The 19317-nt window shown below is 33.5% G+C and overlaps 1 protein-coding gene across 17 annotated transcripts in view; it reads right to left on the reverse strand.

Annotated features, from left to right (window-relative positions):
• DMD (dystrophin) overlaps positions 1–19317 on the reverse strand; it is a 2312475-nt gene that overhangs the window by 1756175 nt on the left and 536983 nt on the right. For all 17 annotated transcript variants that reach the window (XM_054251383.2, XM_035288503.3, XM_054251382.2 and 14 more), the window contains one exon: positions 1935–2027. In XM_054251383.2, the coding sequence (XP_054107358.2) occupies positions 1935–2027 (93 nt within the window). The remainder of the gene's footprint in view (positions 1–1934; positions 2028–19317) is intronic.

Here is a 19317-nt window from a genome sequence, read left to right on the forward strand (position 1 = left end):
GGTTTTATTGTATCTCACATACCATGGATTAGGAAAAAAAAACTGTTCCTTCCTCAAGGTATGCTGAGAAGTACTGAGCAACATACGAAAAGCAGTTTGGGGAGAGGTGAGGTATGTTGCTTGCTGGTTTGATGTGATACCATCACAATATGGAAAGTGCTGAAAATCTGCCAACTTGGGCTCATTTAAGGCTGGGATGAGCTGTTCTTTGTTGCCAGCACGTATTCATTCCCTCCTTTCTCTCTCTCCTCTCCCCCTTATTGTTGTGAAACAGCATTAAGCCTGTTCAGAGAGTTTGGAATAAAAATATATGGGGGCCAGTCAGGAGAGCAATATGGCTGCTGAATTGAGTAGGTACACTTCGTGTCTAACTACTATCTGACTTTGAGCAAGAGCAATCTACAATTCAAGTTAAAATTCAAATTTACCAGATGAAGTCATAGTATCTGTTACAATATGGCTGGACCCAAAATATTATACTCAGTGAAAAAAAGCCAGACATGAAAGAACACATATTATATTATTTGATAAAAAAATGCCTAAAAAGGCAAATATGTATGGATGGAAATACATTGACAATTGTCTAGGGCTGGGGTGGGAGTGAAAAATAACTGTAAATGGAGAAGAAATTTCTTACTAGGGAGGTGGAAAAGTGCCAAAATTAGATTGCTATGATGGCTGTATAACTCTGTAAATATCCTAAAACTTTTAATGAACAGGGAGAAAAAAAACTATTCATCCCTCAAAATAGTTTCAGAAGTTACAACTAAACCAGACTGATGCAAATTGAATTTTATACTTAGAATGGGTACATTCATGGTATTACAATTACATCTCAAAAAAAGCTGTTTTACAATAAAGTAATCCCTACCAGTATAAATAGTAGTCATTTCTCAAGCACCCTCCAAATTTTTTAAATGAGTGGAAAACTTTAAGCAATCAATACAAGTCACATGATACTCCTCAAATAAAAGTGGTATACTATACTGAGTGCCTTCCAGATAGTCTTCCATTTAATCCCGATAAGACATATACACACAGTTATTTTTATTCTTCTGATAGTGAAGGGGCTATGGCCCAGAACAGGGGTGGCAACATACCAAATGCCACTAAGAAGGTAACTATGGAAGTTTAAATTCAAGATTATGTTGGTTTGTGTATATATATTATGTGTGTGTGTGTGTGTGTATATGTATATAATGAATATTATGTATACGAGTTAATATTAGTGGATATAAGTTAATGGTCTAATATACATATATGTGGATATATTTTGAGCATATATAAAATTTGTGTGTATATATATTTATATATATGTGTGTGTGTGTGTGTGTGTGTGTGTGCGCGCGTGTATCTTTTCCACAAAACCTTCAATCTGTTTTGCAGAGGTCAAATAGTCAGACGACCCTATGCTCAGGTGACTTAAAAATATAATTTCCAAACCAAATTATGAAGTGAGTTTGTCTGTATAACACATATATGGATAGAGGTACCCATATTCTACTCATCTTTTATTAGCAATAATTTATGTTGAGAATCCCCATATCTGAGAAAGCCTCACTGCTTTGATAGCAATTAAAATTTAAAAATACCTTTCTTTTTACAAAGCTATGTAAATTCACTTACAGAGAAGTTACAGAACCTACATTTGTGAAAAAAAAATCACTAACCTATGATCGGGACTTTGTATTTTTACCTTATGCCTACTTGATGAAATAAAACTTTGAAAACCATTTCTGTAAACATACCAGAACCTATTTTATACCCTGATGATTCTTAACATTTCAGGTGACATGGTTGTGTCAATTTAAAAAGCAGCACCATGGAGAAGCGTTTGTTATTGTTAGAAATACGTGTTTGTTTTACAGGTCAAGGGTAAAAATAAAATAAAAGATTAATGTTACTGAAAAGGGACCATTCATCAGGTTTCTTACCTGCCAGTGGAGGATTATATTCCAAATCAAACCAAGAGTCAGTTTATGATTTCCATCTACGATGTCAGTACTTCCAATATTCACTAAATCAACCTGTTAAACAGAAGGGGAAAGTATTTGAAGGTAGGAGACCAAATGCCTAGTTGCAATAGTAATAATAAAAATGTGATGGTAATTGCATTTAGCTATTTTCAGAGACTAAGCATTACAGCTTTTCAGAAATAATCTAAAAATTAAACAAAATGCATTTGCAAAGCCACTTTCCATAACAAGCACCCCAAATACATTTACTTTCGCCACATAAATAGAATACTGCAGATTAAAGAGGCCAATTGGAGTATCTCCAAATAAAATGTAGTAACAGCGATAATGCATAAAAGATGTCTAAAATTAAGATATGCTTTCTAGTATAGATTAAAACTAAAAAAAAAATCACCAGTACTTCTGTCTAGATCCAAGGAGCGTCCTTATAATTAAGGCTGACTGCATTTTAATAAAATGCCTCTTCTTTAGAATGAATGTCAGGTCTCTAATAAACAATAGAGCAAATTGCCAGCTCTCTTATCTCTGTCTAGGACTGTGTTTGGAAAGAAAATCTGGCAGTTTTTTATTTGCCTTAATCAAGGCAAATCTCTGTCTCTCCTGTCCTTTCACACTCCTAACATGTTTAGGTGGAGTAAGGTTAAACACAAGCATCAGACAAAAAAGCATGTGAAAAGATGTTCAATATTGTTAGTCAGTAGAAGAATGCATATTATAACCACAATAATATATCACTGCACATTTATCTTAATGGTCAAAATAGAGAAACAGTGCCATAAAATGCTGGTGAGCATGTGGAGAACTGGATTACTCAACACTTGCTAGTGGAAATGCGAATGATACAGCCACTTGGGAAAACAGTCTGGTCATTTCTCACAAAACTGAACATGCAATCTAGCAATCAGGCTCTTGGACATTTATGTCAAGGAAATGAAAACATATGTGTACATAAAATCTTGCACATAAGTGTTCATACTACCTTTCTTTGTAATAGCCCAAACCTGGGAACCCAGATGCCCTCAAGAGTAGATAGTTAAACAAACCATGGTACAGCCATACCATAGAATAACACTCATCAATGAAAAGGAACAAACTATTGATACATGCAGCAAATTGGATGAATTTCATGGGAATCATGCTAAGCGGAGAAATAACTATTCTCAAATAATACAGCATACTATATGATTCTGTATCTATAACAGTCTTGAAAAGACAAAGTTACAGAAATAGAGAAAAGAGTGGCAGTCGCCAGAGGTCAGGAATGTGGGTAAGATGTGGGTTAGCTGAATGTTCTTCTAAAAGGGCAATATGAGGGATCGTTGTAATGATGGAACTGTTCTGCATATTGACTCTGATGGTGGATTTACAAACCTACACATGTGATAATGTTGCATAGAACTAAATATACACATATGCATGCACACATGCACACAGACACATGAATATAAAGCTGGGGAAATCTGAATACTATTGGTGGGTTTTACGAATGTTGACATCTTGGTCATGATATCATACTTTAGTTTTACAAGATGTTACCACATCGAAGGGGAGTTTAATAAATCCATAAGAAGAAAGCATCATCATCTGCATTTCATCCTGGGATTTCTCATATGGCAGTAGAGGAAAGAAATACCTCCATAAGGAAAAACTACTATAAATTTATCAATTGATTCATTGATTCACTAACTCAAAAAATACTTTTTGGCTTTATGCCAGGAGATGATGTAGTAAGAGCATGTAAAAGGAAAAATCTTCTGCTTTCATGAAACTTAATTATAGTGACAGTGATAATCAGATAATATACCACTGAAGATTCAAGCAGTTAAACAGAGAATATGTATTTTTTTAAGAAACCGACTCACACTGTGGGAAACATTGCTGGTAGATACATTTTGGCTCGCCATACATCTGACTCTGGAGAGACTTAGATCAAGTACTAGGAACTTCAATTCCACCAACTCCTATTCATGGTCATAAAACTTATTAAGCAGGAAAATGGTTCCTCCATTTCCTTATTCTCATAAAACATCTCATAAGGTCCAATTTCCACTATATTCAGGTACTGGGCTCGGACCTTATAAAGGAAAGTAAGGTACTGCCTCTAATGTCAACAAGTTTACAAGAGAAGCTCACATAATAAAGTATCCACCATTAGACATGCTCTAGCAATTCTACCCCTAAGTTTACAACCAAAATAATTCAAAGCAGTGACTCATATTTATAGACCAATGATCATAGTAGCATTGTTCATAATAGCAAAAATGTGAAAACCACCAAATATCCACCTACAGATAAATGGATAAACAAACTGTGATATGTATACAGCAGAGTATTTTCAGCCTTAAAAAGGAATGAAATTCTGATACAAACTACAACATAAATGAACCTTGGAAACATATGCTAAGTGAAATAAGCAAGACATAAAATGACAAATATTTTATGCTTCTACTTATATGAGGCACCTAGAATAGTAAAATTCATAGAGAAAAAAATGCAAGTTATTAAAGACTAGGGGAGAGGAAAATGCGGAGTTATCGCTTAATGACTAATGTTTACCCAACAATGGGAATATACTTAAAGCCACTAAATTACACACTAAAAATTAGTAAACACAATACCTCAAACCCTATTTAGGGCAATGTACCTGAATAGACATTTCTCAAAAGAAGACACACCAATGTCCAGCACATGAATGAATAATGTTCAACATCATTGATCATCAGAGAAACGCAAGTTAAAACTACAATGAAATATTACCTCACACTATTAGAATGGCTGTCATCAAAAATATAAAAGATAAGTTATGGTGAACATGTAGAGAAAAAGGAATCTTTGCACACTGTTGGTGGAAATGTCAATTATTATAGCCATTATGAAAAACAGTATGGAGGTTTCTCAAGAAAATTACAACTACCATATGATTCAGGAATTCCACTGCTGGGTATATACTCCAAAAAAATGAAATCAAAATGTCAAAGAGATAACTGCACTCCAATGTACACTGAAGTACTACTCACAACAGCCAATATAGGGAATCAACTTAAGTGTCCATCAATAAAGAAAATGCAGGTACATACCTATACATACACACACAAACACACACACAGTGGGAAATCTATTCAGCCTTAAAAAGCAGAGAATCCTGTCATTTGCAACAACACGAATGAATCTGGAGAACATTATGTCAAGTGCCATAAGTCAGGAACAGAAAGACAAACATTACATCATATCACTTGTATATGAAATTTTAAAGTGTTGAACTCACAGAATTGAGAGTAAAACAATGGTTAGCAAGGGCTAGAGCATTGGAGGAGAAGGGTAGGTTGGGGAGATGTTGGTGAAATGATACAAAATTTCACATAGATAGAAGAAATATACTTAAGAGATCTATTGAACAACATGCTGACTTTGGCTAATACAGTATTGTATTTTGAAAACTGCTAAGAGAATATGTTTTAAGTGTCCTTGCCCCAAAATGATAAACCTATAATGTATACATTCATTAGTTTTTTGAAGCATTCCACAATGTTTAAATATTTTAGAAAATGTTGTACATAATATATAAAATTTTTGCCAATTAAAATAAAAATGTTATATGGTAAGTTTTACGTTATTTGTATTTTACCACAATAAAAAATAAGAAGTCATTGGAAAACACACACACACACACACACACACAAAGCAGCCGTAGATAATACCTCAATGAATGTTCATGGCTTTGTTCAAATAAAGCTTATATCTATAGGAAAAACAATAGGGTAGGCAACTGTGTCACATAGAAGCCCAAGGGATAAGAAAAAGGAAGTAACAGTGTGACAAGGTAAGCAAAGGACTTAAGATATATTCATGCATTTGCTATTAAATCTGTAAAGAAAAAATAGATTGGAATGAAGAAAAGTGTCATGTGTAAAAAGCATGTCAGAAAGAGTTCAGATGACTACGGGGTAATTGACTGGGAATTGGAAGTATTGTATTCAGGGACAATATGGCAGACAGCTACTGTTTTTAACTTTTATATTAGATTCAGGGTTACATGTGCAGGTTTGTTGTATAAGCTGTATTTCATGGTTACTTACCAGTTAATTACCCTGTAGTCATCTGAACTCTTTCTGACATGCTTTCTCCACCTGACACTTTTCTTCATTTCAATCTATTTCTTCTTTGCAGTTTTTATCAATACCAAATACACAAATATGTGTCTTGTGCTCACCTTTTGTACACATTATTTCATCACCTAGGTAATAAATATGGTAAGTGATAGGTAGTTTTTCTGATCCTCTCACTTCTCTCACCTTTTACTCTCAAGTAGGCTCCAGTGTCTGTTGTTCCCTCATTTGTATCCATGTGTTGTTGTTATTAACTCCCACTAATAAATTAGAACATGTGGTATTTGGTTTTCTATTCCTGCATTAGTTTGGTAAGGATAAAGGCTCCGGCTACATCCATGTTGCTGCAAAGGATGCAATCTCATTAACTTTTATGGCTGGGTAGTATTCCATGGTATATACGTACCATATTTTCTTTCTTCAGTTTGTCACTGATGGACATTTAGGTTGATTGCATGCCTTTGCTATTGAGAATAGTGCTGCAATGAACATTTATGTGTGTGTGTCTTTATGGCAGAAAAATTTATAATCCTTTGGGTATATACACCAAATAATGGGGTTGCTGGGTTGAATGGTATTTCTGTTTTAAGTCCTTTGAGGAATCACTACAGTGCTTTCCACAATGGGTGAATTAATTTACATTCCCACCAGCAGTGCATAAGTGTTCCTTTTCTCCATAATCTCTCCAGCATCTGTTATATTTTTACTTTTTAATAAAAGCCATTCTGACTGGTGTGAGACGGTGTCTCATTGTGGTTTTATTTGCATTTCTCCAATAATTAGTGATACCGAGCTTTTTTTTATATATGCTTTCTAGCTGCCTGTATGTCTTCTTTTGAAAAGTGTTCCTTTGCCAATTTTTTAATGGGGGTTGTTTCTTGCTTATAAATTAAGTTCCTTATAGATTCTGAATAGTAGACCTGTTGGATAGTTTGAATATTTTCTTCCATTCTATTAATTTAGACAGCTACTCTTATCACCTTTCAACTAGTACCAATCACCACTCCTTTCTAAAGGTCTTCTAGATCTATACTTGATCAAGTCATATTATTACATGAGAATTTTGTTGTTTTATTATTGTACTGTAACACAATCACCACCATTCTTTGCTATTCTTTATGCTGTTTTACATGTGTGTGTTTGTGTGTGAGTATATGTGTGTTGGTAGATGTAAAATCCCATTTTTGTCCTATTAAACAGTTTATTTATACCTACACACATAAACATTATCTTACACAAATGGCAAAGTGAGATCTCATACACGCCTCTCTCCTACCTTTCTTCAGGCAATTTTTCTTTTCCATTTTGCTTGCCCTTTTCTTCCCCTAACTTCCCCCAAACCTGATTCAATACACTCCTTTCTTTTATATTTTTCTCCCTATTGACATGATTGCTGTATATATTAAGGTGTGTGATTTTATACAAGTAAATCTATGTGGTTTTATATTCTACAAAGTCATGTTATGCAGATTATATCAAATACTGCTTTTAATCATGCAATAATCACATTAATTCATATACATACACATACATATTTCATAGTTTGGATGTATTATATAATAGTTGGCAAATCCTTTGTTTAGTGAACATTCACTTTGTTTTTAGAGTTTTCATACATTTTGTTTTATGACTTTAAACAATGCAGAGATTTTTTTTTTTTTTTGAGACGTGTCTTGCTCTGTCACCCAAACGGGAGACCAGCGGTATCATTTCAGCTCACCTCAACCTCTGCCTCCTGGGGCTCAAGTGGTCCTTCCACCTCAGCCTCAGTAGCTGGGACAATAGAGCACCACCATGTCCAGATAATTTTTGTATTTTTAGTAGAGATGGCATTTCACCCATGTTGACCAGGCTGGTCTCAAACTCCTGGGTACAAGTGATCTACCTGACTCAGCCTCCCAAAGTGCTAGGATTACAGGGGTGAATCACTGCAGGGAGCCAGTATCTTATGCATACATTTTCAGATACTGATGCTTCTACCATTACAATAACAATTCACAGGTTGTATCTACAAGATCAGAGTGTGTGTATACACACACAGACACACAGTGGCATATATATATACATACACACACACGTATTCTGATCTAGTAGATACAGCTCTTTCTCTCTCTCTCTCTCTCTCTCTCTCTCTCTCTCTCTCTCTATATATATATATATATATATATATATATATATATATATATATATATATAAACACACACACACAGGTAATTTTAGGGTTTCTATAATACCTTCCTAGAAACAATTTAGCATTTCATATTTTAACCAGAACGTATAAGAGTAGGCTCTTCTCTCACCAGAGAATTTGCTTTTAGTTTCTTCTACTTTTGTTAACAAAGTGAACATATCCTTTGTTAACTTTATTTCCATGATTCCTTGTGTATTTGAATATATTTTTGTATGACTGACTTATTACAATTCCACTGGTTGTCTCTTAATATATTTTGCTCATTTATTTCTATACAGTAGTTTTATTTTCCTTCTTAAATTTTAAAAGCTTTTGGTAAATAAGAGCTAACATTTATATAATGCATATCACTTGCAAAATTTGATTATAAGTCATTTTTTATAATTCAACAATCTTGTATTTTATTCACAAGACTGTCTCAGGGATTTATGATTTGATTTTGTCTTTTGACTATTAGTATGGAGGTTAATCTGACATCACAAAAGGAATTGTGAAGGTTTATTTTGATTAACTTTTCTTTTTTTTTTGAGACGGAGTTTCGCTCTTGTTACCCAGGCTGGAGTGCAATGGCGCAATCTCGGCTCACTACAACCTCCGCCTCCTGGGTTCAGGCAATTCTGACTCAGCCTCCCGAGTAGCTGGGATCACAGGCATGCGCCACCATGCCCAGCTAATTTTTTGTATTTTTAGTAGAGACGGGGTTTCACCATGTTGACCAGGATGGTCTCGTTCTCTTGACCTCGTGATCCACCCGCCTCGGCCTCCCAAAGTGCTGGGATTACAGGCCTGAGCCACCGCGCCCGGCCTTGATTAACTTTTCTATTTATTGCACTACAAAAACTAAAGTTGCATAAACTAATCCAATTTTTTCAGAGACTTTGATCATAAGCAAGATTAATATTACAAAAAGAATTAACACATACATTAATAAGTTAAAGTACAATGTGGTAATATTCTAAAATGTAAAATCCTAACATAAATCAAAATAATTTCCTTTGCATGTGAAAATAAGTAAAAAAATATACAGATATATCAAATTGATTTACAAACAACTAAAATATATCTTGCTTTACATGTTGGCTCAATATCATATCAGTTTATTGGAAGCTTTATTATATTACAGGCACTCTGCCAACTGCTGGGCCCAGAAATACTGGAGATATGTTCCTATCCCTAAAATTTTCCAGTTAAATGAGGCAGACAGACATATAAAGAAATATTTATGCTACAATATGATACTCATTAGCAGAAGACTATACTCTGAGTTATTTTGGCAATCTTTTTACCCTTGAGACCAACAGCATAATTTGTTGAGCTAGTTAGACCTTTATCATTGGGAATGCCAAAGATAGTGAAATGAACAAAACCATCTGACTCATAGACTTATTTAATTATGGCATTGTTTTATGAAAATATCATGTCCTATCCAAATGCACTAACTGCACAAATGAATCTCCAAATTTAGATTGTTATTATCATAAGGCTGGTCAGTATTGATTTGTGAGCAAACTGTCCTCTCCTTCACCACCAATGATGTGTTTAGTTTCTATTCTTTGTATACTTTCTGGAGTTTTCTTTAGTGTTTTTAAAAGTCTTCAAACCATTTCTTTTTTTCTTTATTAATTGTATTTTAGGTTTTGGGGTACATGTGCAGAACATGCAAGATAGTTGCATAGGTACACACACGGCAGTGTGTTCTGCTGCCTTCTTCCCCTTCACCCACATTTGGCATTTCTCCCCAGGCTATCCCTCCCCAGCTCCCCCACCGCTGTCCCTCCCCTATTCCCCCCAATAGACCCCAGTGTGTAGTACTCCCTTCCCTGTGTCCATGTGTTCTCATTTTTCATCACCCGCCTATGAGTGAGAATATGCGGTATTTCATTTTCTGTTCTTGTGTCAGTTTGCTGAGAATGATGGTCTCCAGGTTCATCCATGTCCCTACAAAGGACACGAACTCATCGTTTTTTGATTGCTGCATAATATTCCATGGTGTATATGTGCCACATTTTCCCAGTCCAGATGATAGACTGGAATTGTGAAGTTTTATCTTTTCATATGCTTTGGAGTAGCTTAAAGTATATAAGTTATTCTTTAAGGGTTAGGTTAAATTCATTTGTGAAGAATCCTAGTACACTTTTCAATGGTACATCTTTAATAACCTATTAAATGTTTTATTAATTAGCCTAAGTTTAATTTTCAACTTATTCATATCTCAATTTTACTGATTTGTATTGTATTAGAAAATAGAAAATCATGTTTTCTGGAATTTTGCAGAATTGTTATAAAATTGCTTTAGTTTTCTCTTAATTTCTTCTGTATCTACTGTTATGTATCTTTTCTCATTTATCTTGTCTAATTTTTATTCTAACTTTTCTTTGTTATGACTGGGATAGGTTTATTTATTTTGTTAATCTTTTCAAGAGCCCACTTTTGAATGGATTGTTACTCAGTATTCTATATTGAATGCAGTTTTTATTTTTGTTTCAATTTTTATAATTTCTTAAGACATATACTTAATCTCTTTATTTCCATCTTTAAAAACATTTATAGCTATGCAGTTCTATCTGAATACAAGTTTCACTGTGCCTACATCATTAGAGTATGTATGAGTTAGATAAATTTTACCAAGAGTTCATCAACGTTTTACATTGATGTGCATTTTACCAAGAGGGAAACAGAGTATCAAAGATAAATGAAGCTTCCACAAGGTCTGATTTAAAACTAGGTCTGGATAGGATAGATTTTATTAATTACATCTAGTGAATTCTCCACAAAAAGCTTTAAGAGCCTCCCTCTCCAAGTTAATAAACATTTCACACCAGGATGTAGACAAGGAATATTATTTATTGTGGTTATGTTTTGTCTCTTGCTGTACATGTCTTATTCAAACTACCAAGGAGTATAAGAAACAACACTAATTAATAATCATGAAGACTGTAGAGGAAGGACTTATCTGTCATGCCTGAAAGGGTACTGTTTATGGTATTTTTATTACTATTGAATGCCTCATATTAACGGTCTGGTCTGTTTTGGCCATGAATTCTCATACGCTTCTTGCTGTTATAATGCCACATTTCTTACTATTAGCTGTAAGTTACAATGCTTTCCTGAATTCAGTACTATTTACTCTGAAATTATCACGCTGCCATACAATATCTCTTTTACATATTTTTTCTAATACACATTCTAGAACTATGTTTTTTGAGAATTATCAATCCAATTGCTAAATAACAGAGTGATAAAAACAAATATTAAAACCTTTTAAGATTTGTGTTAAGTGAATGATTACATCTGTCCACTAAGCAAAACACAAAACATTAATGACATGTTAATGTATGGGCCTACTGTATGTGTGTATCAGTGTTATGACAAGCACTGTATGGCTAGAAATTAATTATTAGGGTCACTATGGTTACCCAAATTTCTGGTTTTCTGTTTTGCAGAATGAAAGCATCTGATACCATATGAATAGGTGTGAAAATTGATATTCGGTGTGAAAATTTAATAGCAGGCATTGAATTTTTGCAGAAATAAGTTAACCTAAGCATGACAATTGGCTTCTGTAGTTCCTGTCAACAGGTCTAAGATTTTATTCATCAAGTAACATTGGATGCTGTCTGAGTTTTACACTGTTATCTTTGGAAGTTGCTTTATTCAAATGTAATTTTGGAGAATAGAAAATCTCCATCGTTTGCTTTGACATAATAGAAACTTACTGTGACTCTAGCAGAATATTTAAACGTGAACTCTTTAGAAACATCTCAAGTTAGAATAAGCAGCCTGTAAAAATTGCACAAAAAGAAACCTAATAATAAATTGACTTATTCTTTAGAATGGTCTCACGCTGTCTATTTTAAAGGCATAGGACAAGAATTGAAGGGAGTCCCTTTTCTGTCTCCACACTAGGACTTAGCATATATAATTTTGTATAACTACATATTTAGTACTTCTAAGATTAATATATAATTATTTCAGAAAGCACTGTTACTTCCAGGTACTCTACCTCCAAAACGAGTTTGCTAACCACTGGGCTTTGAGGAACAATTCTCTTCATTTGTTTATTCAAGAGAGGCAAAAATCCTCACTGTTTTGTTTTATTCCAGTTCCCTTGCAGAGCATAGACACAATTTATAGCATTGTCAATAATATTTTCTTCAAGCAAAATTTAGATATCCCGTGGTGGTTTCAGTAAAAGGATTTATACTTATTATACTGCTATATTCAAGATTTAAGAATACTTAAGAAAACCAAAGGATTAAAGTAAACCTGAAATATGATGATTTTTCTGAAAGATTACTGACAGGAACAAGTTTGTGTTAGTTTTAATTTGCTTTACAGAAAGAAGAATAGCAGACTAAGGTTTATCAAACATAAAATAGTAAGACTTTAGAATGAGGGCCATGTAACTTGAAAATAATTTCAATATCTAAGTCAAATAATAAAAATGGATGTTCTTAGGATGATGCAGGAGACAGAGAAGGAAAAATGATGAATAAAAGTAAGCAAGTTATATTCCTGTAAGATATATATGTATAAAATATACATATATAATATATATATAGTATATCCTGTGTGTATATATATATATATTTTATGTGTGTATATATACATATATATATATATGTCTTGTGTATATATATATATATATATATATATATATCTTGTATAGAGAGGGAGTTATATTCCTGTAAGATATGTGTGTGTGTGTGTGTGTGTGTGTGTGTGTGTGTGTGTGTGTGATGTGTGGTCTGTATATGAGAGAGAATGAGAGAGGTGACAAAGTTCTGACAAAGCTTTAATGAATTTTTTTCATACAATTTTATTTTTGGTAGATGCAGAGAAATGGATGTTTAGTTTTGTAAATCATTTAAGCATTACAGTTTAAACTTGGAAGTTGCAGAAAGTTATATCTCATTCATAGGGAGACCATCATCTTTAAAATAAATGGTATCTGCCTCTTCTTGCCTTTTTAGACAACCAGTGGCAAAGACATTTCAGAGTTACATGCTCTAATTAAAACACATTATTGAAATTAGGCTAAAGCAGGAGGTTTCTCACATTTGTTTCAAAGAAAGTGGTTCTCCCAGATCATTTCAGAATGTGACATTTATCCTAAGAAGTCACTGTTGTAGTCTAATATGCAGTATAAAATATGAACATTTTTAAACTTGGCTAATGAAGAGGAGATAAGGGTAAACCATCTTTTCACTCAGTCTTTGTGATTTTAACTAAATAAGAAATGATACAAACTAAATATTATAAAATAATTTCCCATAAAAAGAGAAGATTATGAAAGGAACCATGAAATATCCTTCAGGAAGTTTGAGTTGATTTTCTTAAACAGAAACTTAAACAATTACCAATGAGTAAATTTCAATGAATGGAATTTCCCATGTAAATATCCTTCCTGACACTGAAACCTCAAGCATATACTTCCACCATCTATTTATTTGGTTCTTTCATATTCATCATTTCTTTCTCATAAAGTGTATACAAACTGAGAAGTTCCTTCCAAGATTCTAGATAAACAGAATTTGTTTCTTAAATATGTTAAGTGCCTTTTCTAAAATGTCTGCCATCATGTAGCCAAGCTAAAGACTTCTCCATATTCAAGAGAAACTTCTCAAGTTTTTATGTAAGCCTTCTATATATAATGCATTGAAACAAAATAAAAAATACAGGAAAGGCAAAGTAGTTTATTTGCCCTGCAGCATGTGATTTTATACCACATTTAAGATTTACACTGTTTAAAATTTCAAGACTTGTGGGCATAAATCATACCTATTTTCTTCCACTGAAAAATATATGTATTGGATCTTTTATTATTAAATCATAAATAGTTCAACATATACAACAAAAGGTGGGCCACGCTGCCACCATGGACCTGGCTTTCCAATGACAGCTTTTTTTAATTCCCTCCCATATCTCCATATTTCAAGAATTATTTTTATTCAGATATAGAAATTTATATTGGATAATAATTTTGAAGCACACTTTGACCTCAACTGTAAGATTTAATTCTGGTTACTCACTACAAAGATACTATCTCTACCATCAATTATTAAGCTTTACATAGTCATTCTTTAACTATTTTTGACCACTCACTATATGTCACACATAGAATATTAAGGATATAGATTTTAAAATGGACTCATTCATTAACTTTCTTATGGATAAGTGACATGTTAAATTTCTTCTATATTTTGGATGTGTTTATAATCTCTGATACATTACAAGAGAATTATTTTTAATGGAGTCATGTTTTTATTTATTTATATACTGCCTCTTTGACAATAAAGAATTGGGGCAGTTATTACAAATATCTTAAAATCCTAAAAAATATGAAAATTTCATGGCATGAAAGACATTAAAACAAACATACCAAAATAGAAGTTTTGATACAGGTTGTCTGGTTGAACATATTAATAAAATCCAAACTAAACATTTTGGGGAAGTAGCTCTTATAAACAAAACTCAACAAAATTTCATATACAGAATATTATATGCTAGAGAGCATTGCTTGAGAAAATGGACACTGTCATCAATACTTTCACAACTTAAAATAAAATATATATACACTTTCAGTATAATATTACCTAATTTTTTTTTTTTGAGATGGAGTTTCGTTCTTGTTACCCAGGCTGGAGTGCAATGGCACAATCTCGGCTCACCACAACCTCCACCTCCTGGATTCAAGCAATTCTCCTGCCTCAGCCTCCCCAGTAGCTGGGACTACAGGCATGTGCTACTTTTTGTATTTTTTTTTTAATAGAGACGGGGTTTCGCCATGTTGACCAGGATGGTCTCGATCTCTTGACCTCGTGATCCACCCACCTCGGCCTCCCAAAGTGCTGGGATCATAGGTGTGAGCCACTGCACCCGGCCCCTAATTTGAATTTTTATAAATATTATGTATCTTATCTGGCAATACAGTATGTCACTTTAATAACAAAATCAACCCGTATAGCCACAACTTTTTAAGCTCATGTATACTAATTTCAAGGGGAAAAGAAAAGCAATAGCTACAATAAAAATCTTAAAAGATACTTGAGTGACATTTATTATAAGAAATATTTTTAAATAATACTATTTAATGGTCATATAATTATTATCCCAGCATATCTCCATATGTGAACATAATAGGTAACTGGCTATCTCAATTTTAAGTTGAATATACAAGAAATAAATCAATACTATTTTCCCTTAAAGCAAGAGGTATACTAAGGAAGATGGGAAGAATAAACAACTTACCCTATAAAATTATTTTAATGAGAACATGCTGCAATTTAAGACTAGTAATACTACCTTGCATCTGAATGTGAGTTTAATGAATACCAGATGTTTGTATATTTGTGTACTCCATAACAAATATTTTGGAAGAAGTACAACATTTACTATTAATGTAATTCACAGATGATAAAGTGGATCAAAGTCATGGAATCATTTGGCAAAGATCCTATAGTTGATAAGTTACAGAGTTAACAAAAACTACCTCTTTTGCAAACTTGATAATTAATCCATATCAAGTGCAGATATTTTACAAGCCTATTGTGTAGACTGACAATTTTGGGTAAGAACTACTTGTCTAACAAATCAACTTTGGAATTTGTATTTGTACACTGGAGTTTATGAATAAATGGAAGCAATTTATAGTCAAACATATTATATTCTGACATACCCCAACATACTTATTATACAGCTATTTAAGTTTCTGAATATTTAAAGGACACATAAAATACTAGTTTTAAAGAACATTTTAGAATCCTCTTTATTTAACATTATATGGCAGCATGTGAACACTATTATTTTTCAGATCAGTGACATTTGACAACCATTCAATCTAATTCAGTTGCAGTTTTCAATGATGCGACTGAGTATTTGAACATAGCTGTCATCTGAATTTCTACCCTAGGCTTTTTAAGTATTCACCTTGGATTTGTGATTTAACATATATCATTGATCCTATTTACTTTGTGGTATCTCACATTGTAGATTTAAAGTTACTTGGTAAAAATGTGCCCCCTTGTAATAGACAATTGATGAGCTGGTACGACGAACATAATTGTTAGGTCTACAACTGTATCAGTTATTATATTAAATCAATAAAGTCTTGGTAATGTATCTAATGTATATTACAACACTATACCTTTTATATGAATCTTTATAAAAGGCATTGAAATTTATAAAATATAAACATGGAAATCTTAAGAGGGAGACGAGGACACAAAGTTAGAGAAAGGAAGACAAATCATAATACATCTAGCTGGGGGACAGTTTAAAGCACCACAGACAATCAAATCTCTCTAAATTTGTAATTTTGGAGCCCCTTTACTATTCAAAGCTAGCCATTAAACTCTTCACAAAATGATTAAAAGTACAAATATCTAATAGAAAATACTCATTGATTAGAATTTAGTTATATCCAAGGAAAATATATGAATAAACAAGTTTAAATTACCCATGAAATATTTTTAAGAAAGAGTTAAAATAGTATAGAACTGAATTCCAAATGCCTAATGAAAGGTAATTCTCACAAACAAAAGTGGGAAAGGGCAAAGAGATAACAGAATGCCTGTATAAGAGATGTTTGTGCCTTAGCTGGGATTTGCTCTACCTTGAAAAACTTGTAAATAAAAAGCAGCTGTGGATACATTTTTACCTAGAACTGATGTGGAGATAAGAATAAACACTTGGTAGCATAGTCCCGTTTCTCAGGATTTTGTATTTTGTTTGCTTTTTAAAATCACGACCAACTATTACAAATGAGCTGTGCTCTCAGTAAATACTGCAATAAAGGTTATCACTCCACTTAGAAGTACTTTCTTCTTAGTAAGTGACTTTCCAAAATACATTATTGATAGCAGGGATAACTTCATGCTAAAACAGCCTCCACAAAGACTGCAAATGAGAAGACAAACGAGGTGTCTAAGCTCTACAGCCATAAGCTGAGAGTGGCATTCAAGTGAGGACAACAAGTTAAATGCTAGGACAGGGAAAGGAAAGGAAACTGAGGAACAGGGTTAAATTGAGCTAGTTTTAGAAGTATAGAATATTCTAGAACTAGTGATTTATGGCAGAGGGATAGGCTAAAATGAAGGAGACCCTAAGGAAAAAGAGGAGACAAAATGACCTTGACCTAAATATCCTGAAACTACCAAAAAGTATCATTTTGAAAAGACACTTCTAATATCCCTTTATAAATGAGAGGGTTAATATTTTGAATAATTTTTAAAACCAGTTTTTTTGATAGGTTTATAGAATTAGGAGACCATTTATATTATTTTCTATTAGCAATGATCAATTTCTTGTTGTGTGGACAAACGTATCACTAGTATTACACTTGTTGTTGTTGTTGGAGACACAGTCTTGCTCTATTCCCCAGGCTGGAGTGCAGTGGTGCTATCTCCATTGACTGCAACGTCTGCCTCCCAGGTTCGAGCAATTCTCATGCCTTAGCCTCCTCAGTAGCTGGAATTACAGGCACCAGCCACCACACCAGGCTAATTTTTGTATTTTCAGTAGAGGCAGGGTTTTGCCACGTTGGACAGGTTGGTCTTGAACTCCTGACCACAGGTGATCTGCCCACCTTGGCCTCCTAAAGTGCTGGGATTACAGGCATGAGCCATCGTGCCCAGCCTCAACTTCATTTTTTATAACATATGTGTGTGTGTGTGTGTGTGTATATGTGTGTATATATATATACACATATACGTGTATGTATATATATGTGTGTATTACATACACGTGTATGTGTATGTATATATATGTGTGTATATATATATATAGCGCACCCATTTTTGGTTTCTATATCTATTATATTTAGTATTTTCCTTCCACTTTTAAACTGCATTTTTTTCCTCCTTCTCCTGATCACATTCATAAGATATTAATCTATTTCATATTATAAGGAACTAGCTTTAAATTTTATCTGGTGTTTCTTCTATTTCTTTATCTTTAGTTCCTACTTTTCTTAGAGCATTTTTGTAACATTTTTAGCCAAAAGCTTGATTCAATTTATTTCATCTTTTTTTAATGAAGATAAAATCAAAGACAAAAAAATAAATCAGCCTCTCAGTAGAACCTAAGCCATTTCTCATAGGTTTTCATATGGAATTCTTTTGCCTTCACTAATGTAGTTTTATACTATTGGCTTCTTATTTAACAAACCTTAATCAAACTAAATGTGTATTATTAGTTTCTGGTGTTATTGTCAACATCAATTTTGAAAGTTTGTGGATATTTAATGACATTTTCACTGCATTCAAATATATTATCCATTTATAATTTGTGTATGTGGCAAGAAAATGTTTTAACATATGAGTATTTTCCTATGCCTTTAGTAAGTTTATGAAGAAGAGAAGAATCAGAAGTGACTCTTAGCATGTCTTTCTCTTCTGGCTCTGGTTTTCGCCAGAAGTATAGAAGGAGTCAGTCGCCAAATTAGTTAGAAACCACTTCTACTCCCTGTCATCAAATAGAAGAAGTGGTATGGCCTCAAAAGTGAGTGGCTTCCTGGTGCATCCAACAAGACTGGGCCCTAGCCAACATTAGCGTTCTCAGCATGAGGATTCTCAAGTCTTCATTTCGCATAGAAGCAAAACAAAACTAGACATCTGGAACACTAATTGTACTGTTTTCCACTTTTGCTTCACTCACCCACCAAGCTTTTTCACCTCTTCTTTGTATGCAATGACTGCATCACCTGGAATCTCTTAATCCCTGACTCCTGGTTAGACTAAACTAAGGAGCAGTAATGATAGGATATTGGAGGATTCAATGGAGAGGCTAAGGTATCACTTCTCTCAACTTCATCACCAGGCAAGGATTTGAAACTAACTGCATTCTTCAGATACCTAGGGGTTCAGTTCACAGTTGTGTCCGGTGACCTTCTCCCTAAGTGAAGGATTTTACCAAATTACTTCTCCCCATTTTACTTTCAGAGATAGTAAAAGTTATTTACTAGTGCCAGCTCCTGCATTCTTCACCATTCATTGTTTGTTCCTTGAATCCTGCCCACATTTCTTTTTTTAGATGTGTATTTATT

Source organism: Callithrix jacchus, chromosome X (assembly GCF_049354715.1).
Source record: "Callithrix jacchus isolate 240 chromosome X, calJac240_pri, whole genome shotgun sequence".
Lineage (NCBI taxonomy): Eukaryota > Metazoa > Chordata > Mammalia > Primates > Cebidae > Callithrix > Callithrix jacchus.